We start from the raw sequence: 27,258 nt of genomic DNA, 5'->3' as shown, positions 1-27,258 counted from the left end.
CAATTCTCTTTCAGATATGGCCCCATACTATGAAGCACTCTGCAAGCCGCTTGACTGGCAGATGGACATGGAGCTGTTGAATAAGATGAAAAAGGCGAATGAGGAAGAGTTGAAACGTCTCGACAATGAACTGGAAGATGCTGAAAAGATCTTGGGGGAGAGTGAAATCCGTGATGCAATGATGGCCAAGGCTGAGTACCTGTGCCGAATTGGGGACAAGGTGAGTTAAAGGCCCAGGTTCCTTGGGCTGCTGTCATTAAAATCATTCTTCGTCTTTCAAACCAGGCAAATTCCTATGCGTTCCATCCAGTTAGAGGAGGCCCACTGACTCATGCTCTGGAGAAAATAGAACCACATCTGGGTGGGGTGAATGGTGAGATCTAAGCAGTGCAGCAAGAGAAAGGAAAGGGATGTAAAACCGGGAAGTGAAAGGCAAACTAATAAGAGAACAAATAAAAGTTTTCCATTTAAAACTTTTCAAAACATTTTGTAGACAGTATTTTCTACCTACCTAGTGTTTTGTTTTTAAGCTGTTACATCATAATTGCATATGCAATGTGAGTTAGTTACTGTACTCATATAATTGGGGACTCTAAGGTATTTCGGGAGTAACTTTTGGAACTTCAGATTTAAACTTTGACAAGTTGTGAATGTTAATCTCCTTTTTTGAAGAAGGTTGGTATATTTAGGATAGACAGTTGTACAGTTCTGTTGTGGATGATACACCTTGATCAGAGCATGCTAACTTAGTTTAAACTGGCTTTCTAAGATGGCTGCCAGCTTTTATAAGAGCCAAGACACATTTCACTTGCCTGTGGTTTTTTTGCCCCCAGAGTACTGCTAAAATGTCCTTCAGCAAGATAAATCTGTACACTACCCTGGTAACACCCAAGGCAGCTTCTCTTGATAAGACATTTTAGTGGGGTGCCAGTTCCTTTCTATGTTCTAATATTAGAAAATATTGTCTTGTTAGGAAGGAGCTCTGACTGCTTTTCGTAAGACGTATGACAAAACTGTGGCACTGGGACATCGTCTGGATATTGTGTTCTACCTTCTAAGAATTGGTTTGTTTTACATGGATAATGACCTCATCACACGGAATATTGAAAAGGCAAAAAGGTACCATTGTTAGATTTGTGGCAAATATCACCTTTTGAAGTAAAGCATCATTGGTTGCAATGTCTAACAAAACACTAGTTTTGAAGATAGCTATAGAACTGCCTGATTGCTAGTGAATAGGTTTGGCTTATTTGTTAATAATTTAAAAAAATAGTACTTATTCTTGTTATAAGTGCACGGTGCACTTGGCAATCTGAAAGAAATCTAAGTTCCTGCCACATGGAGCTTATAATTAAAATAAAGTGACATTTGTATTCTCATTATTTACTAATTTTCAGTTAAATCTAGTTGTTATACATTATGGTCCTGGATAAAGTGATAGACACAAACGATTATAACCAGGGCTTGAAAAACTTACCAGATACCCACTAGCCAGAGGACTAAACCTACTAGCTAGAGTTAGATATGAAAGATGAGTGGATGCTACATCAGTTAGTCATGGGACAGTCCCATAGGCGAAATGCTGATAACCTTACAATCTCCAGCTGCTGGGAGTGGGGAGGTGGAGGTGTTGGGATTTCTGTGAGGCTGCTTGTTGCCCCTGGACACTACCTGGGGCTTGAATCTTTTGTGTCTGCTGCTGACTAGCCTGTGTTTGATGAGTTTGAATTTCCAAACTTCTTCCTGCCTGTAGCTGCTAGAAGGGAGAGGAACTTTTTTCCCCTTAACACCGTGGAGCTTTCAGGCTGCTGTAATGAGCTGGTCTCCACTACTGGTTCCTGATCATCTTGGCTGTTGCAATGAGAGATCTTTGACTTCACTTTTCCCTCAGTCACTATTTTTTGTGTTCTCCCAGAATGGCTCCTGGACCTGCCTCTGCTGTTGCTTGTGGATACAGCAGCATTACATGGCTCTTGAAAGTTTCACTGCTGCCCATAGGTTTTGGGGGGGGGGGGGGGGTCCTCGCATTTTTTTTTTAAATGATTTTAGTCTACTACTGGTGGTCAAAGCTGTGAGCAACAGAGGCATTGGAGGTGTGTGCCTGCAGACTCAGGATCACAGGTTCACATTTGGAAGATTAGCATCACAACTAAATAGGCTAGAAACTTTTTAATTTTTTAAAATGTAGCTTGAATTCTGGCCTCACGGAGGAAAGCGTCCCATCTACCACCGACAAGCGCATTTTTGAAGCCCTAATTGTTACGATATAGTGTACTTCATAACTAAGATTTCCTTATGCACTCTAATCTTGTTAAATGTACTGCACTCATTTCAGATAACGAAAACAAGTAAATATATATCTTATTTGTTTTAAGTCTAATAGAGGAAGGAGGAGACTGGGACAGGAGAAATCGTCTAAAAGTCTACCAAGGGCTTTACTGCGTAGCTATTCGAGATTTCAAACAAGCAGCAGAACTCTTTCTTGATACAGTTTCAACATTTACATCCTATGAACTTATGGATTACAAAACATTTGTAACATATACTGTCTACGTCAGTATGATTGCATTAGACAGACCTGACCTTAGAGAGAAGGCAAGTAAAGCAAATGACTGCACTGATTCAAGCTGATCAAATTATTCTTAATTTTTTTTCTCTCTCTCTGATACTAGTATATGAAATTTCTAAATGTTGTTTGATTGCTTTCAGGTTATTAAAGGGGCAGAGATTCTGGAAGTGTTGCATAGTTTACCAACTGTACGACAGTATCTCTTTTCACTCTATGAATGTCGTTATTCAGTCTTCTTCCAGTCATTAGGTAAGGATATTTCATACACCAGTATCTTTCCCCTGTGTTTCTCATTAGGTCCTGTGAGCAGCTTGCTGCAAATCATAGCTGAGTTTTGTAGAATTGCTTAGGAGATGGGCTGTAGGTATAGTTAGTATTGTCAAACCCCTGACAGTTAAAATCATCCATTTACTTTAGGTGAATCATTCCTAAATACCACTCTCCCTTGGCAGCACAGTGAGGGAGAGTAAGCTGCTCTTGCATGGATTTATGGCTCTCAAATGTTTTTCTTATAAAATGAGCACTCTGAAAGATGGCATCTGGTTGGATGAGGGAAGGTTCTTACAGGGTGTGATCAAAGAGCCAGTTTGCTATCTTTGGTCCTAATTCTGTGGTCAGACCCATAGGCTGTGTGCAAATACAAGACTCCTGGCTGTGGAATTGGGACGGTAGTAGTACTTAACTCCATTAAAATGGGAATTCTGAAAGGCTTCCTTTAAAAGAGAATATAGTTTTTTATAAAGTTAAAACACTGGATGCATCAGGAAGCCAAAGGAGTCTAAATTCTGTAGGTCGATTTTTAAAATCTGAACTTTCAGGTTTAAATTACAAAGGGGAGATTTCATAGCCGCTGGCTATTTAGGGCTGTTTTGAACTGGTTTCTATGGGAACAGTGCAGAAACAAGGAAAGAAAACAGTTTTAAAATCCATTCTTTATCATTGGCACTGTTCTGTCAGTGTTTATGCTGCTGGTTTCTGCTCCAGTTTCCATGAAAATGGGTTCTAGGGTAGCAAAAATAAGACTTAAAAAAAAAAAAGTCTTCCCCTTTACTTTGGGGAAGACTGGATCTGAATGGCTGCCCTGCAACCAAAAGCAGAGGGCAGAAAATCTCAGCTGCTGTTGAGAACTGCAAGTGCCAGTCTGATAAAAACCAAGAGCTCCTGAAGCGTCTGTAGTTTCTTAAAGCCAATTGAAGACCCTCTCAATAGAAAACTAGTCTTACCCTCAACTATTCTATTCTTAAGAACAAGTTTTGATAAAGCAAACACAAACCAAGTACTATCAAAGATGTGAGTATCTACTTTGATTGTGCCTTTGTATCTCAATGCACACATACGGGACACAGGGATCCAGTACAGTCACATACCATATTATGTTGCTTATTGAACTTCGTTATGTGTTGGGTTTTTTTGTATAAGCAGGAACAGATTAACTCAGAGATTATAGACTGTATTTGTGATTTTTATCTTTTCAGCTATTGTAGAGCAAGAGATGAAAAAAGATTGGCTGTTTGCTCCCCACTATCGTTATTATGTACGGGAAATGAGAATCCATGCGTACAGCCAACTCCTAGAATCCTACCGGTCACTGACGCTAGGGTACATGGCAGAAGCTTTTGGAGTCGGTGTAGAATTCATAGATCAGTAAGTTAAAAGTAACTTTTGTAAGTTAGAGACTTTAGTCATCATTTATAAAGTAACGAGTTTACAATGATCGTGCTACAAATAAACAGACGATACCAAAAAGAGAGAAGAGGTATTTACTTAACTATCCACAAACCAAGTTATCTGCAAGATTATTTTTTACTAGTCTCATGTTTAAGTGTAGAAATCAGTTTAACTTTAGTCTGTTTAAAAAAAATTCATTGTCCAATATTTCTTTTTCTCTCTGCATAAGAAATTTTATATTTAGTTTTTACACATGAAGCATCATGAGATAATATTTTCTTAAGGTATCTTTTTTTCTTTAAATGATAAGACCAAGGGCTATCTGGATGACAACAATTGAATTTAGGGAACGAGGCTATAACACAGTTAAAAGTTACGATGTAGCTGAGACTTCATCATGTTCTTTAAATTTTGACTGTCCATGTTCCAGTTTTGGGACACTTAAGTTCCATCTTCACTACAAGTTTTAACTTGTTTTAACAAGTTTTGTAGTGAAGCCTGATTCACCTATAATTGCTGTGTCGATTGGACCTGATATTTGTGGTTTAAATCAGGTAAAGTGTAGGCAGCTGTTGTGCAAGCTTTCCAAAATCACACGTCAACCTGCACTTGTTTGGTCTCACCTTAGAACTGGAACTACAACTAGTTTTCACTGTGACCTAAATTGGGATTTGAAGCTAAATCTAGGGTGAAAGATTAGTGGATTTACCTCTGATACCTATAACAGCCAGCTTGTGTTTGAATACCTCTAGAGGAACAACTTGCTTCCGTCTATAAGTATTTTTTTTAAATATTCCCAATTAAGAAAAAATAGGCAGGAATCTGAGTCCTGACTGAAATGTACATAAATAAATTAGTAAAGCAAAAAATGAACATTTGAAAGGAAACTGAATATGATCATATTAATGAGATCAGCACTTAAGTTATACCAGTTTCTATTAATAGTGAGAGTAGATAGTTATTAATGATTGTAACTTATCTGGTTTACTATAGGTACTTATCCATGTTGTCATGCTCTACTATGGGAATATGGGTTTGTTTATTTTCATTGTCACGTCTTTCCTAGCCACAAACAGTTCTGTGGAAACAGATCAACAGGAAGAGTTTAACCAATCCTTATCAATTCACAGGCACTTGTTCAGCACCAGCATTATTTTTTCCTTACTCTCCACACTTTGATCCATAATAAACCACTAGTTCGTTTTATTGCGATATGGCCTCATAAGAATTAGTTGGACCAGGAAACAAAATTAACGTGAGCAGCAATTTATTAAGCAAACAATCTAACATGCAGGGCTACTAGGAAATGGCAAACAATTTTGTACGGTTTCTCTTAGAAAAACATATAAAATTGTTGACAGGTTGTGTTAAATCCGCTATTTTCAATGCCAGGCAGTCAGACAGGTTTTCCACTTATTGTCCAGTTTTTGACTCCTGCATACCATCAGTCTCTTCTGCTGTGTGTTCACATTCTAATGGACTATTTACTGGAAGGATTCAGGGTTTAACCACATGATCTTAGGAAATGGTGGAGAGCAAGTCACGAACTGCTCTCTGCTTTCCTCTACATTAGAAATGTTAATGGTTTTTAATAACTTGTGGGGGGGAACTTTCAGGCAAGGGACTAGGGTGAGTAAAAATGTGTAGTCAGGCTACTCTCCGTTACAGGAAGGGCTGAAACATGAGAAGTAGGCTGTACGGTTGAATTTTTCAGAGGTATAGGAGGGCAGTGGCAACTGGGAAGAGGACTGTCTAATCAGCACAGGTGCTACTGCCCATCACTGAGGATAGTTCATTTAACACTGCTGGTGGGATAAAGATACAGAATCAGAACAGATGTGCAGAAGGAGGAAGTGGGAGTGCTCAGAGCTGGTAAGGAGACTGTTGGCTCCTCCAACTGGCCCAGAAGGTCAGGAGATGATTGGTGTGGCAAGAGGTTAAGGGAGACATACATGGATTTTGGATTGAATGGGCTGGACATGGTTTGTAGTAGGAGAAATAGAAATGGTGGGGTAACCGTGTTTGCATTGTGGCCTTCTGACAACTTACTTCAACCTCCAGAATTGAAAGGTGGCTTTCCACAAAGCATAAAATACATCATTCTGCACTTGGTGACGAGACAAAACTCCCATTGGCTTCAGTAGGAGCCTGGGCTGAATAGGGAGTTCTAAGTAGAGGGTCCTTACCCCGATTCAGAGTATAAGGGTAATCTTGTTAGCTTTTAGGAAGCAATGACACCGTTATTTAATGTAATATCTAATTTTGTAGTTGCCCTGCCTTGGAGCCATTCCACTAATGTAATTGTAGAGAGTGTCAAATGCTCAGGAGCTGTACAATAGAATAAAAACGAAGAGTAGACAATACACCACCACCTCCTAACGTCCAAACAAATGAGGTGCAGCTTAAAAGAAGAAAAGGAAGTAGATGAGCCAAGGTGGAACATGAAAGGCCCTTCTAAAAATAGCTGTGGGGGAAAATGAACTGTAAAGCATTTCTTTAAAAGTGGGGTGGGAGGAAAACAAGACACTTTGTGGGAGCCTGCAACTCTTTTGTGCAACATCTATATATTTAACATACTTTTTTTTTTTAATTAGGGAGCTTTCAAGATTTATTGCAGCTGGGCGACTGCATTGCAAAATAGACAAAGTAAACGAGATAGTCGAAACTAACAGGTACAGTATCTATACTCTAGTTTATAGGCTGTATATTCTCATCACAGTTACTAAATTGACAGCGTTGTTGAAAAGCTTGTCATGGTTTAATGTGACTTCTCACTATAAAACCCTTTCTTCCTAATTTGTAGACCCGATAGCAAGAACTGGCAGTACCAAGAAACCATCAAGAAAGGAGATTTGCTGCTAAATAGAGTTCAGAAACTTTCCAGAGTAATTAATATGTAACGCTTTTTAAAAAATAACGGAATGCAAAATGTAGATGTTTAAGACCATTTTGGAAGTAATGTGTACTGTATGAGTTGATATGCGGTAGCTAAGAAAATTATAAGTGAGAAGTAGGGTTTTTACAGTCTGCTTCATTATGTAAACAACTGAACTGTATAAACGTTACAGTCATGGTTTCAGATCCCAGTTCATTAAATATATAATACAGTGGGATGTAATGTGCTATGTTCATGTACAATGTTCAGTATTTTGTTTCATAGTAAACTATTATGTTTAGAAAGCAGGGCTAATATTTGAGAGAGATATAAAAGAACTAGTGACAGTCCCAGAATTACTCATGGGACTTGTTCATTTGTGCCTAAGAAAACTAGATAGTTTAACAGTAGAAGGAAATAGTTACATTATAGTAGTACCCAAAGGCTTCTATAGGGTTTGGGGCCCCATGGTGGTGGGCACTATACAGAGAGATCCCCTATCCTAAAGGGATTACAGTCTAAAGACACTGACAGACAAAGAGTAGAGGGTATACCGCAGCACACACCCTAACCAATATGGTACAGAATGTGCATAGCTTTGTTAGTTACATAGATTGTAGCTTTAATTGATTAAAGTAACATTGCCCTGAAAATGGTATATTTGCTAGCTGCCTACTAATGCTATATGTGGCAAAGAACATTGATCGGTTACATTATCTGAGCATTACAGTTGGGGTTAACCACGGAGTTAGATTTCCAGGTTTCAGAATGATGGTATGAAACAGTGGGAGACACTAATGCCATTTGATACATCAATCAGCAGTACAAATCACACACGGTAGATAGCCCTGGGCAGTTGCGGAGAAAAAGAAAATTTTACTCTGGTTCAGGAGTTGTCCCAGTGACACACAGTTCTGTCTTTAACAAGAGCCTCCAGCAGCTGCTTCCACCGTCCTTGCTTGAGTTGGATGGCTCAGAGCTTTCTCTAAAAAAGAAGAGCTCTCAAGTGCAGTGATATTAGCTGAAATTCGATTCAAAGTGCTTGGGAGCTACACCTTTTTACCTTGCATTCATTGCTGGTCTGATATCTGCTAGGGAAGATGCTCACCCGTGTGCTGATGGGTATCAAAACCCTTATCTGGGATGTATGGAAGGGAGTGCAGGTGAATGGAGGATAGAGGACCATAATTACACTCTATCTCCATGTGCCATGGGGGACTCTGGGCATCTCCCTATGTCTGAGTAACTACCACTTTGCTGGCCTGCGGAGGTTAGCACCCTTAGCCACAAGCTCTGCAGGCGAGGGGTCACTTTATATCATGATGCTGTAGATCACTCTTCACTGGATTGTTCTGGAATTCATGCTCTAGGAAGTTGGGTCATCCCCATCCCCTCCCCCAAATACCTGAATTTGTAATCAGCTGGTTGGGAAAGACAAGGTGGCCAGCTCACCCATCACTTTTTCTAAGCAATACTAGTGTGGGCAGTGTTAAAAAATGAAAAATATTTCACACACATTCCCTGTTTAAAAAAAAATCCTGATCTTCATTAATTTGCCTTGCGTGGTCTGAATAATGGAGGAGAGTGTTGAGAGTTCGTTGCTGTGGCATCAGCTCAAGCGGTTAATTACGTGTTGGGACAGTGGTAGGTGCTCTCCCAATAATTGCTGTGTTTACAGTGCTGGAGTTTTCATTTGAATCCAGATTCTCTTTTCATTGTATTCGCAAGCCTCCCTTTAATACAGTATTTCACTCACAGGCTCACCGATTGTTTTCATTGCTGTGAACGGCTGGTTGCTGCTTTTCCTAACCTGCACTTGTTGTGTATTAGATGAAGAGTAGCAAGCGGGTAGTGATACACTTGAGGTTAGTTCTGGCTGGCCAGGAGCAATCTTTTTGCCTTTATTTCACTCCTTGGCCAGACCACACTACAGCTGGCAGGAGCCAGAGGCTCAAGTAATGGGATTTTGAAGGTTGGTGGTGAGACTGTTGAATAGAACTTTTGGGGGGTACAGATTAATTTCCCCTGCTCAATAGTTCTATTTGAACAGGCCTTAAATAACCGATAGTGCTTTGATATGACTGTTTCTCTAAACCCCATGATGCCATGAGGTGGCTCCTCTCCAAAGGAAGAGAAAGATCACTGCCCTTTTTTACACAGCTCTTGTAAGTAGAACCTGCCAAAGTGAATCCTTTTAAGACAATTCAAGCTAAGTCAACAGGAACATCATTGCAAAAGCTGTCTTCAGGGACTAATTAAATGGGGCACAAATGCCACGGCTTCCTCCTTATAGGGCTAGCCTGCATTTTGTTACAGAATTAAACTTTCACTCAAATTCTAACTTGGCTTTTCTATTTTCACATACATATTTCAACCCTACAGTGAAGAGAACAGACACCCTCAAAGTGTGGATATGGAGTTACAGTACATGCCCAAATAAGACCTTGCAGATATTTTAACTCAGTTAAGAACAAGGGAAGAAACTAAAACATCCTCAGTACACCGTAATGCCACCCCCCCGTTCTGTACCTAGATTCCTTGAGGAACTGCCTTTATGTTTGTGATGAAGCTGGTTGTGAAGACTTCACATCTGTTTTTTTTTTTTTGTTTCTGCCAAAATGAAAGTGAGCAGAATGTTAGAATATTGCAAAAATAAGTTCACTCTATGAAGCAAACTTTCAGAACATACATTCATTTGCATGGCTGTGTGAAAAAGCACTGAGCCAATTCAGAGCATAAATAACGCACCTCCTAACCGCCAAAACTGAAGATTATTTTTAACTCTGTCTGGGATAAATTCAGTCTAGTAAGGTTAATCAAGGTGATTAGCCTTATCCCCTGGACCATTAATTGCACTAAAGACAAGTATACATGGCCTCATCTTTTAATCCCTCTCCTCCCTCATTCCGCTGCTCCCTACTCCTTTCTCCGCATGCTCTGACCTACACAGCCTCTGTTGTCACTCCCTGACCTGAGCGGGGTCAAGAGCTGGCAGAATGAGTCAGGAGAGTTCATACCTGACTGATCTCAGGCTTTCAGCTGTGCTGCGGTGATCATAGTCATAGGTGACGCTGAGCAGGGAGAGAAATCTTGGCCAGGTGCACTGCTCAGATGACACTGGTTGAAGGCCAGGCCTGTCTGGATTCACAGAAGACCCGAAGAAGAGCTCTGTGTAAGCTCAGAAGCTTGTCTCTCACCAATAGACGTTTGTCCACCTTGCCTCTGGATTCAGAGAGAGCAGCCACGGTTTATGCCGTTTACCTGAATGAGGAATATAAAGGTGGTGTACAATTTTTTCAGATGTCAGCGAAACAGTAGGGGGAAGAGGCCAGGACATTCACAGGCAGTGCATTTCCCATTGTATTTACTTATGTGTCTTGGGCATCATCACAGCGAGAGGTTCTGGGACTGCTCTAGCTCATCTCAGTGTGTGGTACAAATCTAAAAACAGGCCTTCCAGCAAAGATGAAGTCCAAAGATTGCAAGAATCCCACCCCAGTCATTCCCTAAATTCTTAGTATACCAGGTGCTGGAGAAACTCCTCAGTGGTCAAGGAGTTAACAATACAAACAAGACCTTCTAGGGTCTGTCTGTGCTGTGTTTAGATCCCCACGGCTGGTCAATGTCAGCAGATGCGGGCTCGGCAGTGTAGTTGTTCAGGCTTGGGCTGAGGACCAGGCTCTGGGACCTCTCAGAGCCTGGGCTCCAGCCCAAACCCAGAGGTCTACACTGCCATTAAACAGCCCGAGTCAGCTGGCATGGGTCAGCCACAGGTGTGTAACCTGGATTGCCCCGGAGATTGGGGTAAGTATTCTTTTGCTTCATGCCCGTGACTTGTAGTTCTATCCTGGTTGCATGGATAGCACCTTACACACTTGCTCTCATGCTTTGGTTTTAACACCACCCCCAAAGCCTCGTAATCTGCAGGCCCAACTGCACATATTTTCCCATAACTCAATCCCACCACAACCAGTGTTGCTTTTTGAATTCTCTCCAATGCACTGACATCATGCAGGTAGTGATGTAGCCAGAACCAAATACAGCATTCAAGGTGCAGGCTCACCAAAGGACTCAATGCTTCCTGATCCACCTCGGTCTGTGCAGCCCCTCAAAACCAAACCCAGAAACACTTACTTGGTAGAAAACTGCATGCTCGTCTCAAACACGCTTTCAGTAGCCACTGGAGGCTCTTGGGGGTTCTGCTTTGCGAACACGTGGCCTGGATGTTCACTCCTGCCCTCGTTCAGTTGTATTTTCCCAGGGGGTATCCCCATTTCTCTGACCTCTAGGTCAGAGGTGGGCAAACTATGGCCCGTGGGACCATCCTGCCCGGCCCCCGAGCTCCTGGCCCGGGAGGCTCGCCCTGGCCCCATCCCTGCTGTCCCTCTTCCCCCGCAGCCTCAGCTCACCACGCCTCCAGCGCAATGCTCTGGGCAGTGGGGCTGCAGAGCCCGGCCTGACCCGGTGCTCTGTGGTGGCGGCGGTGGCGTGGCCTGGCTGTAGCGCCACCAGTGCTCCAGGCAGCGCGGGAAGGGGGCAGGGGAGTTTGGGGTGGTGGTCGGGGGGGAGGGAGGAGATAGGAGTTGGGCCAGTCAAATAGGGGCAGGGGTTCCCGGGGGCAGTCAGGAAGGAGAGGGGGTTGAATGGAGCGGCAGGGGGCAGTCGGGACAGGGAGAAGGGGTGGTTGGATGGGGCAGGGGTTCCCAGGGGGCCATCAGGAATGAGAGGACGGGTTGGCTGGAGGGTCAGGGGACAGGGAGTGGGGGTGTGTGGATGGGCCAGGGGTCCCGGGGGACCGTCAGGGAACGGGGAGGTTGGATGGGGCAGGAGTCCTGGGCTGGGGGGGCGGGCAGATAGGGGGTGGGGGGCGGGCTGCGACCCCCCGCCCGGGGGGGGGGGCGGAGGGGGGGGGGGGTGTTTTTGTTTTTGTGGGAGTGAATGGGAAAGGAAAAAAAACCTCAGATAGATGCGCCGACACTTAGGAAACGACGAAGCCAAGACCTGGCAGAAGCTCCCTGGAGGATTGTGCGCAAGCTTCTGCATTTAAGTGTCTTTACTTAAAACAGAAAAGCCGATCTCCAAGTGCCCTCCCCCACCAGGACTGAACCAGGCAGCCAGAAATCAGGTTGCTGTGGCTCTCCCCACACTCGTGAGCATACCAAGTGGGGTACTGACGGGAGTCCCTCCTGTCTGGCACTTCTACGCCCTGGGATGCGCCCAGCCCAAGCAGGTTTGCAGCCTGCCGCAAGAAATGCTAGAGGCTGAGCCTCCGCCCGGCTGTTGGTACCTTGCTTTTCCCTTTGGGCCGAGGAAAGCCTGTCCCTTTGCACTTGGATGAAGGGACGAGGGAGGTCTTGAGTAGCTGGTCAGTAACACACACCTGCACCGTGGTTGAAATCCCTTTGTTTACCTGCTGCTCTGCTGGGCTGCCAAAGACTGTCTTGCTTCTTTCGCTGACGTGCCCTGCCCCATAATGTACCATCATCCGTGCACACACTTAACATGCTCACCTTAGCTACTTCACACAGATGTTTCTACTGGGGGCCTCACACTGATCTCTGCAGGAAACCACTCGGATGCCTTTCTCCAACTTTACACTTCGCTACACGCCTGGGAATCGACACTCGATCTTTGGCTACTGTACAAAAGTCACCTGTCATTGAAGTGGGGGTCAGGAATTGGGGCACGTTGGGTACCAGGTCAGAGCTTGCAGCTTTAAAATCAGCTGGACATGCTCCCGCCCTGTTTACGCTTGAAGCTAACCAGCGTTGAGCACCAGCTCAGCTCCACTTACTGTCAGAAGTGCGTCGTTTCTGGAGGGTGGATGAGCCCTTTAGCTGCAGTCCTTGAGCTAGGTTTCAATTTGCCTGCATTTTTAAGTAAAATTTCTCAAGAGCCTCTCGACAGCTAATTTGGGAAACCAGCAAACCACAAACAAATGCCATTCTTCTTCAATAAGCAGCCCATGCTGCTGCTTAGTGATGAATCAAATATGTAATTGTAGCACGGGAGCCAAACAGCCAAGAACTTGGAACAGCGTTCAGGCAAATCAGAGTCCAACTGCAGATTGGGCAATTGATGGCACGACCACATGTCTCTGATCAGTTGTTGTCGCAGGATGTTTGTGATAAAAAGCAGAACTGGTGGAATAATTTCCCCTGAAATGCAGCAAAGGGCTGGTTGCTATATTGGCCCCTGTGGCAGCTGGTGCAAATAGGAGCGGCTCAGAGTGGAAGGGTAAGCGTAGTTCACAGATGGCCCAGGATTGTGGCTTGCCATGGCTTGGAGCCACTTTTCCACTCGCTCCCTGAGCTGTGCTGTGCACTCTCCAGCTGCAGCCGCCGTTTTTTCTATATATTTTGCAGAATCTGAATCCATCCTGGAGGCGGCAGAAATACACTGAGCAGGGAGGAGATTGACATCTTTAGGTTATACCAACACTCTACCAACCTTGATTCTCATTTAAAGGGATTCTGTATGGGAAGTTTCAGAGTAGCAACCGTGTTAGTCTGTGTTATTTACCCCTTATTCTTCACACAATGCAAAGTCAACCTGTGGAACTCATTGCCGGGGGATGTTGCGAAGGCCAAAAGTATAACTGGGTTCAAAAAACAATGAAGTTCATGGAGGGTAGGTCCATTAATGGCTATTAGCCAAGATGATCAGGGACGCAACCCCATGCTGTGGGTGTCCCTAAGCCTCTAACCGCCAGAAGCTGGGACTGGATGATGGGATGGATCACTCGATAATTCTGTTCACACACTCTGAGGCATCTGGCACCAGTCACTGTCAGAAGACAGGATACTGGGCTAGATAGACCATTGGTCTGATCCAGCATGGCTGTTCTAATGTTAATTTGCTTTAAGAGCCCTGCCATTTTCAGCAGGGTAGACATTGCGAATGTTATCTGTTGGGCCCAAACTTTTCTACTTTACAGGCTTCTCTGCTGCTGTAAACTTGCTCAAATGCCGAGCAGGGGCAGGAGAGAAACTGCTCTTTACGGGCGTTAGGACGTCAGGTGGTGTGACTGGGCTGGGCTTACCCGTGGTGCTGCCTAGCGGTGAGGTCACTGGGTCCCAGCTCTTCCGTCTCCAGTGTCCCTGGCGAGCAGTGACTCCAGCGGTGTTGCGGTCCCTCTTAGGGTAGTTAGTGAGTCAGTCCTCTGGCCAGGCAACTAGTGGAGTCACCCCCTTCCGGGGTGACGATCCCAACAAGACATATACATCCACATATGTCCCCATAGAAGGAAGTCTTCAGCCCACCTCTGGGCCCCGGTGGGTTGCACACCCTTGCCTCAGGGCGTGCAATAGCTCTATCCCCCCCTTCTCTCCAGGAGGGTGGGAGATGGGGTCTGTGCCCCCTTCAGGGTTGGTTGATAGGGAAGACTGGGCCCAATCCAGGGCTCTATGAATAGCAGCAATACCAGGCATCCAGCAGGGCTCTGAGACTGCCTCCCTGGGCCACTTCCTAACACGTTCCCAGTCCGGGGCATGGCCGCAGTCTCAGAGCCAATCCAAGGGGCGGGTTCCTTAAGGATAAGCTAGTCACTCCTCTGGGACCTGGGGTAGCTGCTGCATGCATTCCCCTCCTTTCCTTCAGCAAGGGCTCCTGCTGTACCCTTACTCCAGAGATCTCAGGATAGATGTGTCCCCCTAGCCTATCTGCTATTTGCCCCCCTTTCTGAGCTGTCTGGCTCTCCTTTGAACTCCTCCACCTAGACCAGCCAGGACCATTTGAGCCATGAACTGCTCCTTAACCCTAGCTATGTAACCCATCCCACGGGTTCCATCCTACATGGTTTGGGCACCTGAGCAGGCTCCTCATGGGACACCTCTTCCACTGTAGCCTACCAAGATTCAGACAAGCAGAAGCTAAGATATACAAGAGAAACATCATCATCACACACACAAGCACTTCAGTACATCGTGGGAAGTGACACCATATTGGATGATGCCTGTCCTGAGTTTGATGCACCCTGCTTATGGGGAGCTTTGAGGCACCTTCTTTTCTCTCTTAAGAGCAGACATTTAGATAGCAGCCCTTTCATAAACTATCCACCCACCAAATTCCGGGGTAGGTGAGGGATGATGCCCATAATCCTACCTTTAAAAAGTAAAATAAAATGCCAAGATAACCTTCCAACTGTGAACCGAATGCAGCTGCCTCTTGCTGAATCTGCGGCCAGCCTGAAACAGTAGCTCAGAGTCGCAAACTCCCTTGTCTTGCGTACATCTCATGGGCCAGCCATCTCTAAAGCCCAGGGATGAAACTTCAGTGTCAACATTAACTATTGTCTTGCTGGTCATCTTAGCATATAGAAGGGAGTGGAGCCCATGGGGAGGTGACAACTGGAAATACCTACAGGAAAGGAAATCCAGAGGGAAGAAGAGAGGAGAAACTCAGACAGGGAAAAAGGTGAGAAGCAGAAAGGAGGCTGGGGAAAGAAGAGACACAAAGGTAGAGGTGGGTACTAAAGGAGTGCGTATTTTCTGAGTGCTACTGAGTGGGACTCAAAGGCAATAATAAATAATGGTAACGACACAAAGACTAAATTTTACACTTGACCTTGACAAACATCCTGTTGACCCTAAGGGGAGATACACTGTGGCCTGAGGGGAGCTTGAAGCCTTAATGGTATAAACCACAGATCATCACTTAAAATAAAACGTGGACCTTCCCAAATGAATGCCCCGCCCCAGGTCGATTCGTGCCATTGGTTCGAGCTTAGCACGCCAGCTAACATTTGCTTTTTGTAAGCAAGCGATTTGTAAGTTAGAAGGAATCTGAAACAACAGACGCCAACAATGAGTTCCAAAGAATGTCATCGGAAACCGTTAACTCCTCAACTACTAGATGGAGGAACTGGTGACTTGCCAGAAAATAAAATCTTTACCTCAGAAGTGGCGTAATTTTGGTTATAAAGAGCTGTTTTGTGTCTAACAGAGGGCTATAAATCCCACTTTACCTGAGCAACTCAATGCATCCTTTGCCCTAAGAGTCACTACTGAAGCCTACATAATAAACTGAGAAGAAAACATTAAAAAACAAAACAAAATGGGAACACTCCTTCCCACGCACAAACCCACAACTTTTGTGTCAGATACTCCTTTTAAAAGAAAAGTTGGGGGGAAAAAATCTTCCCTTTGTGATAAAAATGACAGACACAATTACTGCTACTTAATGCAACCATGGAGCATCACATTACTAATGAGACTTTGACCAAAACTTATGCCCCCGTCCTGCAAACTGACCCATGTGGGTGGACCAGCCCCATAGGTCTCCATCTGAGTCCATCCACTGATCAGCTTGCAGGCTCAGGGCTTTAGATATTGAGTGGGATACAGGACTGCTCACTCAGGCAAATTCTCATCACCATCAATGGGAGATTTGCCTGAATAAGGAGTGCCAGATCCTATTTCGGAGGCCATTTCTATTGATTCATGTTCTAGGAATACGTAGGTTGATAAAATCAGAGTTCTGTCACACAATATTCCATGCCTGAAGTGAAGCAATGAATTATATTTTGGTAACCCTACGCCCTGGTATCTTTCTGTATTTTTTCACTGCAGAAACGTATTTTTAAAATAAAGAAATATTGTTCAACACACTGCATTTTGTATTTCAAAACAGAAATATTAAAAAGCTTCTTCCAATCATTCTACTTACACTCCATAAAACAAGAATCTTAAATAAGCAAACTTTCTGTGAACAGGGAAAAGTACTTAGACACTTCTCAAGAATATGCCAAAGTAAACAAGGTTGTACTTTTTAAAGGATCGGATGCTACCAGCCTCACGTACACGGGGGTAAGGGCTGGCAGAATCTGACCCAAAGTAATTCTCTGAAATTAGTTCACTGAGGCACCAATATGGATGTCTACCTTCAATGCTAAATTGTTTTGCTTGGTACTATAATGAAGCAGAAACATATAATGTATTTCATGCAACCAACCTCATTTATTGAAAAAGCCTAATTTTATTGCCTTGTTTAGTAACATCTGTGTGTGTAATTTTTTTCATGAAGCAAAGCACAACTTTTTCTTATAAATAGTATAAATTATTTTATTTACAGAAACTTGTTACAAAACAAATAGACTATATATTTATTTTTCTTTTAAATATCCAAAGTAATTTTTCTATCCCATGACATTTGTTCATGTACTATACAGCAGCCACCACAAAGTTCAGCTGATCAGATGCTCTTGATTATGTATACAAATTATCAAACTATTCACACATTTTACACAGGAGATTGCTTTTTAGAACCAGGCTCAACGCTGAGCAGGATACTTTCGAGGCCTACATTCACATTGACATTATGTAGTGCTCAGTTTTAAATTATCTTTCAAACGTAAAATATTTCGCACAAAATGTAAAAATGATTTTCTGCTCAACAGTGAAAAGTTAAGAATTTTTCAAGCCCGATTCCCTCCCCCAGGACAGAATGAGTGAGAGACAACAGAGATTCCTTGGCAAGAGAACTCTTAGAGGAAGACAACTGCCGTAGAAATGACATTTGGAAATCACACATTTTTTTAAATCGTTTTAAGAGGTACTTATCTGGGTTTTTTTGTTTGTTTTTTGTTTTTTTTCTGGAATACAAAATATTTTAAACATTCTCTTTTTCTAAACTATATCGTTTAAGAATGAATAACCAAAAAAAAAAGGAGACAGTTCTGTAAATTTCTGTTTGAAAAAAATATTTAACCCTTGGCATTATTTTGAGATGCACTATTAATGGGCTTGTTTCAAAACACGTTATTCTATTTAAAATGCTTTACAAAAATCACCAGCATCAGTCATTTTTGTTTTTTGAACCCCTTCTAATTAAAATGTTAGAAATATATAGGTGGAAAAAGCAAGCTCCAAATTTTCAACTGAACATTCAAGTCTTTTAAGGAGAAGCTGTCTAAACAGTCCAAGCTTAAAACTAGTTATATCAGGCACTTTCAGTTTTTCCATTAGTTTTAAACCACATGAGACCCATACAAATGCGCGCGCGCGCGCACACACACACACACACACACACATACACACACACATACTAAAAAAAAGAGAAGCAGAGTGTCACTTAACTAAATGTAGTCTTCTGGGAATCAGACAACTGATAAGCAATGCCACCTAGACCATTTAGACCCTGATCCTGCAATCAGATTCTTGTGGCAGACCTCTGCATGGGTCCAACTACAGGATCTTGGCGTTAGTTTGTAGGTATCCACTCCCAAGACACTAAAAGGGACACAACTTTCACAAAACAAAGGCATCCCTTAATTTGCAAAGTAGGCATGTTACTGTTAGCTTGGCAGTGAACCACTTCAAATTATAAAAAAGGTATTTGCTATTTTTAATTAATTAATAAATAAATACTAGATGATCTCAATTGTACCAAAACTGGATATAAGAAAAAAAGACCTGTGCAAAAATACATATTTAAATATGTACAATCAATTAACAAAATATGTCTTCTGAAATAGGGATACTTCAATATTTATAATAGAACAAGAAATTCCAAAATAAAGATACAAAAGTATGTTTTTTGTATAATTCTTTGTTCATCATTGCAGCAATATTTTAGGTTAAGAAAACTGCAGGAGTCATAACGAGACGTTGGAAAGCCTATAAAAATTGTATCTCTTAAATTACTACGAAAATCTGTCTAGAAACAACCCAGCCACTGCAAATTCAATTTTCCACGGTAAATTAATTTTAAGCTTCCTTAATTATTTACAGTAAGAATTATGAGAGACAATAAAAGCTTCAGGAACCGGGTTCTGTTTAGAACCAAGATCTAACCTGTAATATTTAAGCAGGTCTGTACTCAAGGGCAGATGAAATTTAAAATGGCCTCACTTCCTAGTCCCAATAGATTAAAACTACAAGCCCTAATGCAGGTGTAGTTAAAACCCGGCCCTACATGAAGCACAGTGATTAAATACTAACTTTCAAATGTCTGCATGGTTTTGAATGAGCTTTGACTTGCCATTAAGCTTTCAGATCAACATAATCTTTACACAACTAAAGATGTTCCATCACTTAAAGCCACAAAGGTTGATGAATATACATTTCTGTTCACCTGAAATGTAAGTCTATCCAACCAAATTGCACTTGTGACTGAAACATGTAGGGGTGAAACCTTGGCACCACTGACTTCAATGGGGCCAGAATTTCACACCCACTGTGCAGGAAACAATCCTTTCAGTTGGGCATCATATTACATCTTCAACTTTTTGTTCCTGAAATACAGTTAGTTTATGTTTGCATAATAAACGTCTGAAGTGTTTTTTCATGGTGACCTTTTATATAAACTCAAAGCTAAAGTGTCTGCATAGAGGCTCGCTGTTGTTTTGCGGTACATAATAATTCTGCAGCAAGTTCATATTAACTTGGAAACGTGAACAGGTAACCAACCAAGCACCTGCTGCTCTTAGTGGCTTGAGAATCCCTGATGTACAATGTGCCACCAAACTGGGAAGAAGAAGGCTGGACTGCGTGAATAATTTGATAGGCTCAGATTGTCTGATCTCAGCAATATCTGGTGCCCCTTTAAGGCAAAAGAGTATATTCTTGATTTAGAAGTTGTTTTCCTTTACTTCACCCCTTAACAAAGGTTCAAGTAAAGTCTCAAAATTCACTGTTAAAAAGCTTACTGAAAATATCCAAATCAATTACATTATAATAATGCTAAAGCCCTTTAAAGGATTTCATTTTTGAGATGTTTTAAAACAAGATAAAAATCTCTCGTGAAAACTGACCGTCTGGACTGTAACATAGTATAGTCAGTCCCCTTTATTCATAAAGCATCTGTATCTGAGAAACAGATGATAGTAACCCATCCAGGTGGACTTAAAGCTGAACTCAGTTGCTAACTAGCATCTAGTGCAGCATTCTGAAATATCTGATTGTGGGTGGCTGAAAGCATGACAAGTGTTAATGATTTGATTACAAGAACAAGGCATAAACTAACTGAAAAGCTTTCAGAAAAATCTTTAAATATTTTAAATATTTAGTTTTAAAAGGGCTGTTTTTACAGGCCAGAAGGTACAACCAACCTAATTCAACTAGTAGAGTTCTTCTTTAAAGTAACAAAGGCTTCTGGCATACAGTATAGGTCAAAAAATATGTTCTTTGGGAATAGTTTTATAGGTTATTTGCCTTTGTTGATTTGATACTTTTGCATTCGGATTTCCTTCATCAAAAGGAATTAACAATTTTTACTTTCTTTTGCAATAGAATCTTATTCAAAATAATAATCGCTTTTCCATCAGGCAAGTACATTATTTTTATATTTGTTTTTTTAACAATGGCCTCAAACAAGTTTTTAAAAGTTTTTGAAACTCCTGACAGCTTCTTATCCCAAATTACTTGCAAAAGGCTGGGCAAAACACAGACTATTTAGTTTCTGAATTGTGCTATTTTTGTGTTCCATTAAAGGAACACTGCTATAAAAACACTAAAGCCATATTCCCTTCTTGAGGGCTTCTTTTCATTGTGCCTAACACATTGTACCCCCACTGGAGGGTTTCTTTCAATTGACAGCGCCTATCGGGTGGCTAATAACCTACAAAAGACACCACCAGCATAAAAAGAGTCCACAGTAATGGTTGTCCCCAAACATTCTTTTGCCAGCCAATCTATGTTAAATAGTGGCAAGATGATGTACTCCCGTAGGTAACATCTCACAGATTTGTAGCAAGCCGTCCAGACCACTGTTAACACTGGTAAGAGCAATTACGTGGCTGAACTTCCATCCAGTGTCCATTTACAATATTCACTGCTACAGACATGGCTTCAGGGAAATTCCTTGTTTGAATGACAGTCCAGTAGATTTCCACACCTGAGGACCATGGGAAGCTGGGATAACTCAAAGGCATCTTGGAGTCCAGAATTCCAGATGGAGGTTTTGCTTATAGTGAACGTTGTCCAGTTCTTTTCTCACCACGGCATATTCAGCTATCAAGGACGTGCCTTTGGCTTTCAAACAAAAAAGAAAGCTGTGTAAGCAAGCATGTTGTAATAGATACAGTAAAGGCCACATCAGGCAGGACCTTTCTGGACAGCAAGAGAACACGTCAGAGGGAGTTACAAGGCACCAGGTAGCACTATTAACAGCCAGTCGGCTTGTTTGCATCTGGAATTCTAAAGTTTCTGCCTTCCCAAGTAATTGTGCTCTCCAATTACACTCCTAAGTGGCTGACTGGTGTCGTAGTCATGACAACAATAATCAGAAGCACGAAGGTGTGACTTTCCTCATTTCTTAAACGTATACATTCAATTTAATTATTTCAAAAGTAGCTTTTCCCCCATTAGGTTGCTGAGTTAAATGAAAACCGTCAGGAAGTACCAAAAGTGAAAGTTCCTAGAGCAATGATGGCTGAGCTGTATTATCCATAGATAGTCATTTCTTCTTCCTATACAGTATGTACACTAGTCAGCGTACAACAGCAATGATAGACCTGTTCTTTGGAGGAAAGGGAAAATTCAGAGACCTGTCTAAGATGGACCTTTGTGAGCTCCTAACACTTCAGTTATATGAACTTCCGCAGTAACGAGGAAAAAAGCAAAGGGGGGGGGGGGTTTGCGGGACTGGCGGAAATAGAAAGAAATCGTCAATATCTGAACACAGTAGAAAACATAGCATGGGGAACAATCATGCAATGTCAGGGATCTGGATGATCTGATAAATCTTCTCTGAGTCTATTTTTCCCCTTTAAATAGTCTCTTTTCCTTCAAGTGATCTTCCAACCTATTTCTCATCGTTTTGCAAAAACAGCCTTATCTGATTGTTCTCTGTTATTTCCCATTCCTCTCCTCATGACCCCACTATGCACGGTAAAATAGTTTCTAAACAACACATTCATTTCCATGTGATTCTATTTTGAGAAGTAACTCGTCTATAACAATAGGACCCTACTCACTCACAAGATCTGATCCCTTTGTGTTTTCCTTGTCATTTCTGCTGGTTTTAAACTAACAAAAGTAATTGTTAACGACTCTTTTCTCCTGCTCCTACTGCAGAGCCAGTCAATAGAGCTCTGGGCAAGGACGCTGTATTTTATTGCAGCGGAGTTATAATCAAAACGGTTCACTATGTTCTGATTGTAGAACGCTCATTGTTGTGGAGATGGAAGTCAGAAAGGTCCCAGCCTGACTTCCAGATACTTGGCTCAGTTTGCAAGGCTGACACTCAGGAAAAATATTTTTACTTGTGAAGTGAGTGAATTTCATCTGGGAGTAATTAGGTAATAATTATGGAACCCATTATGCCACTTTTAAACGCAACTTTTCAGAGTAAAACCACACTTTAAAAAAAGCGGATTTGTTGTAATAATCCGACAGCAAAAGATTCACAGTGAAAAATATTTAAAAAGAGTAGCAGTCAAATAGGAAAACAGATATCCACCTTTCACTAACAGAGTGTCTAGAATCAGCTAGTCAACCAAAAACAACAGGACACGACCTAGATGTTGTAGGGGTCCCTTCTGGCCTTAAACTCTCTGACTATGACCAATATAACCATGTGCAGTCACCAGTGCAAGTCTGCAGATTCCAAAGCTAATCTGTCAAGTGAAATATCTTCAATACAAAATGTCATACCTGATGAAGAAGAGAATTGTTCATCAGTCCCTGTGTCCCTGTGATTGCACTGGTGTGTTTTGCATGAACATTGTTCACCGATGGCAATTTGGCAACCTTGTTTGATTTGCTGCTGTTTATGCTGCTTGAACCAGGTGAGCACTTTCTTTTCTTTCCTATGAATTTGTCCAGGGAAGTGTGTGCATGTGAAAAACTGCTGTGTGAATTTACAGTCAGTTCACTGGCCTGATGAACAAATGGCCCTAAGGAAAGAGTGGAATCACTACTGTTCATCATCACACTCATTCTTTTTATCGATTCTGCAGGGCTTCCAGTAGGAGGGCCCCTCCCTGATTGGTCATGTTTGAGGCTACCAGAGTTAGCTTTGCTAGTCATACAATTGAGGCCAACACTGTGCGACGAAGATGTCATCGATGAATGATAAGAGGTCCCAGAGTTAGCCACACAGTTTTTCCTAAAGGACTCTGTGGAATGAGACGAAGGTGCTAGCAGTGCGGAACTGTTTTTACGCTTCTTTCCTGAGCCGCCGCTGCTACTGTTGCTACTGGTACTGTTACAGTTGGCGCTGCTAGCAGAAGATTCCTTAGGTTTAAAAGACTTGCTGGATTTCAATTTCTGAGGTTTGCTGGGCATAGGTGAAGGTACTGAGGAAAGCACTGTAGGTGTTGAAGGGGACGAAGACACTTGTCTTGATTGCATACTGCAGACAGGGTCCACTGCACCCAGATTAGAAGGATTGGCATTTAGTGTAGTTCCATGTGATGGGACTGATTTACTATTAAGAGACACACAGGAAGGAGAAACCAATGTTGGTGATGACATAACCGTGGTGGGTAAAAGGAAACCTGCAGCACTGACACCATACTGTGACGCAGGCATTGAGTTTGTCCAATGCGGAGCACGAACAGACGCCGTGTTGCTAGATGCTGGGGGAATTTTCCTAGAAAAGAAAAAGAAGAAACGGTTAGTGCTCTTTGTGCACAGACACCAGGCTCTGGAAATTGTCCTGCAGTAGAATAATCCTATTTGCGTTTGTTCAGTGCAAAAATACTGACCTTATCAAACCCTCAAACATTTTGATAAATTAACCCAACTACACTGCAAACAAGCGAAGCACTGCTTCGTGATCCTCTCCCTTTGGTGGATGTATACGTGGTTACTTATCTGTAACTGGAGTTCCCTAAATATCACTGTCTGCTCTTCTGGGTGAGATTTTCAAAAGTGCTCACCATAGGCCTAACTCTGCTCCCACTGAAATCCATGTGAGTTTTACAATTGACTTCAACGCGGAGTTCCCTCTGCCTCATAGATCTTGAGCCATGGACAGGCATCAAGTCACTAGGGGCGTCGTGCCTTGAAGCAGTAACCTCGGCATTACAAAGGAGGTTCCAGGACAGTTCTCGGCACCGACTGTGATGCCAACACCGAGAGCTCTTGCGGATGAGCAGGACCCTCGGGTTTATGGGGAGGTGCCACAGGAGCCTTTTTGACCCCAGAAGGAGAGGAAAGCAAATAGAGAAAAAGACCATAAAATAACTGCTCTCACTGCAACAAGCTTTAGTGACTGGGCTGGAGCTCTGGGATAGCTTGAGCAGTGGGAAATTATGACTAAATGGGACCTGGATCCAGTCCAACCAAACAGCACCCAAACAGAACGCCCCAACTAAACAATTCAAGTGCTCATGACACTCCTGCTCCCTGCCTTGCCACTATCTCCTGCTCCCAAGTCCCCCACAATGGATACCAAACACCCTCTACAGCAGTGGTCTCCAACCTTTTAAAGCACAAGATCACTTTCTGAATTTAAGTGCAGCCCAGGATCTACCCTGCCCCTTCCCCGAGGCCCTGCCCCGCTCACTCCATTCCCCCCTCCCTCCGTCGCTTGCTCTCCCCCACCCTCACTCACTTTCACCAGGCTGGGGCAGGGGCTAAGGCAGGCTCCCTGCCTGCCCCGGCCCTCCCGGAAGCTGCTGGCACTTTCATGTGGCCCCTGAGGGGGGGCACGTGAATCCACGCGCTGCCCCTCCCTGTAGGCACCGCCCCCACAGCTCCCATTGGCTGCAGTTCCCCGTTCTCGCGAACTACCGGTTGATGACCACTGCGCTATAGGGATACCTGGAACCAAATTGTGTGGGTCCAGTAAGACCCTTCTTAATCTAGGGCCTTGATAATCTACCCCTAGCCTTGAGGATTATTCAAGATGAGTATGATGTTGATTGCTTTTTCCTAAATTCTGTATACTACACTGCCAGCCTCACGCCCGGAATTATTTCCATATAACCTGGCCCAAAGCAAACCTTTTGAACACGATTTACCTATTGGTGAAAAATGTCTTTGTTCCAAACACATATACTACAGAAAAGCTCATCTTTGAAAAACAATATGACTAAAGTTATCCCTACTGTGTCTCAACCTGTTTTTTCCAAAATCAGAGAGAACTGTTAGCCCCAAAACTCCTCAGACAGGAAATCCATCAGTCTCAAAGAGCAACGCCACATGCACATTAACTGTTACAGGAAATAAATGGGGAATAACTGGCTAGGTGGTAGCACTGCTGAAAAGGATCACGGAGTAACTATCCTCTTTATAACAGCCCATGGCATATTTGAAGACTTATCAGGTTGTCGTGTTCTCCACCCCCCCCCCCCCGGTCTTCTTGTCTCAAGACTCAACATGGCCACTAGTTTTAAGTTTTCCTCATAAAAGGTTTAGAAAATCTGCCCTATCATTTTTGTTGCTCTCATCTGGACTCTAAGAAAGATTTGGAAAATTGGGTAAAGTGTGGCCAGAATACTCTGGCTGAGGCCTCACCAGTGCTGAGTAGGGCAATTGACTCATGTTCAGTTTATGATACATTATACCCACCCAGATCTGAAGATAGGACAAGAAGTAATGAGCATAAACTGCAGCGAGGGAGATTTAGATTAGAAATCAGGAAAAACTTTCTAATTAGGAGGATAGTTAAGCACTGGAATAGGCTTCCAAGGGAGGTTTTGGAATCCCTATCACTGGAGGATTTTTTGGAGGTTGGACAAACACCTGTCAGGGATGGCCTAGGTTGACTTGGTCCCGATCAGCACAGGAGGATGGACTTGATGACCTCTCAAGGTCCCTTCCAGCCCCACATTTCTATGACTCTAGGACTAATAATTACAATTCATCACAAACCACATTGCTAAGAAAATTTAATATTGAACCTATAAACAAATTAAACTACTAAAAATATTAAGAAAACCAAAGCTATAGAAAACAGAGATGGGATGAAAAGGTACAATTTGGATGTAGAACATGGATTCAAAATTAATGTTTGAGGATGAATCATAATTAGGGTTTGAGGAACTAGAATTTTAGAAACTGCTCAAGAGATTTCATCTCCGTGTCCAGCAGGAAAGCACAAGTTGTCAGCCGTCATATTGTTTTAAAAAGGTTCCAGCTACTCTCAGCGCAACACAAGAATACAAAGAGAGATCTGTGGGTACAGTTTTATGAATAAGTAAAGAATATAGTCTCCTGGTGAATGTAACTCAATCCCTTCCTATTCTCCAGATGACAGTTAAAATGGAGCTGTTGCTCACATTTACCATGTTACTGGGAGGTGCTAATTTAAAAAGAGGTCTTTAATGAATTATTATTACAACAGGAAAGCCATTTTTCTCTCAAGTTTTAATCTATTTGTATGATAGCAAGAATAATAATACAAAAAACCCCTTTCATTTCTACTCACTTCCACATCTGTGAATTAAGATGCTTGTCCACCATGAAGTTAAGTGCACATCGGATATGGTTCCACCGCTTATCAAACACGTAATAACCTCTTCCAATTTGCCGGCTCCCAAATGTGCAAAACTGAAAATACAGATTTTATTTTGGTGTTTTCTAATTTTAATAACAACTCTCTAAATAATAAATTAACACACTTAATTACAAAGCAATAATACACAGGAAAAGTCCAAGGACCTAAGATGGCAAACATGTACATTAGGACTTTGATCCTTATTGCCCAAAAAGTATGTTCAAAATATATTCCCAAATAGCTCAGGCCCAACCCGGAAGGAGGACCTCTGAGATGCTGCCACCTTTAATTGGAGTCACCTTGATTAAAGAGAGGGGGAAAGTGGTAGATGTTTTTTTTGAGGGGCCGTTAGGTTTGCAACCTTCTCCCATACTTGCTCTGACATTCAGGCCATGCTGTACGGTCTATGTGAGAAGGCCCTGAGGTTTATGGGGAAGCTTCTTTTGCTCTGAGGCTGAGTCTTGTTGGGAGACAGCTGCTGGTTTTTAGGTGAACTGGTTTTTTAAATTTTGTCAAAGGCAATTAGGATAAGATATACATTATATACAGGATAAGATGTACCTTATATATCTAAATAAATATGTTAGCTCTCTATAAGAAATTGCTTGCAGTCATTTAAAATCTGTTTTTTAAATGATTCCACTAAAAAATCTAGGAGTTAAATTACATCACATGCACAAATATTTTAGTGAATTTTTTTTTTTTTTTTTTTTTTTTTTTTTTATTAAAATTTTTTTTTTTTTTTTTTTTTTTTTTTTTT

The 27,258-nt window shown here is 42.3% G+C and overlaps 2 protein-coding genes across 4 annotated transcripts in view; one reads left to right on the top strand and one right to left on the bottom strand.

Moving 5' to 3' along the window:
- Positions 1-10: 10 nt before the first annotated feature.
- Positions 11-8,867, top strand: PSMD6 (proteasome 26S subunit, non-ATPase 6). The gene is made up of 7 exons (XM_026650391.2): positions 11-220; positions 974-1,119; positions 2,376-2,595; positions 2,710-2,818; positions 4,045-4,213; positions 6,832-6,909; positions 7,041-8,867. Exons 1-7 carry the CDS (start codon positions 17-19, stop codon positions 7,135-7,137), a joined length of 1,023 nt encoding a protein of 340 aa, XP_026506176.1. The 5' UTR covers positions 11-16; the 3' UTR covers positions 7,138-8,867.
- An 8,318-nt stretch (positions 8,868-17,185) lies between these two features.
- The window catches only part of ATXN7 (ataxin 7), a 101,017-nt gene continuing 90,944 nt past the window's right edge, over positions 17,186-27,258 (bottom strand). For all 3 annotated transcript variants that reach the window (XM_026650401.1, XM_026650402.1, XM_024192705.1), the window contains 3 exons: positions 26,430-26,551; positions 22,706-23,645; positions 17,186-21,082 (listed from right to left, as the gene is read on the bottom strand). In XM_026650401.1, the coding sequence (XP_026506186.1) occupies positions 21,065-21,082; positions 22,706-23,645; positions 26,430-26,551 (1,080 nt within the window). In that variant the 3' untranslated portion in view covers positions 17,186-21,064. The remainder of the gene's footprint in view (positions 21,083-22,705; positions 23,646-26,429; positions 26,552-27,258) is intronic.

The sequence above is a fragment of the Terrapene carolina genome, unplaced genomic scaffold, assembly GCF_002925995.2.
Source record: "Terrapene carolina triunguis isolate 2854851 unplaced genomic scaffold, T_m_triunguis-2.0 Scaffold89, whole genome shotgun sequence".
NCBI lineage: Eukaryota > Metazoa > Chordata > Testudines > Emydidae > Terrapene > Terrapene triunguis.
This window is presented reverse-complemented; position numbering and strand designations above follow the sequence as displayed.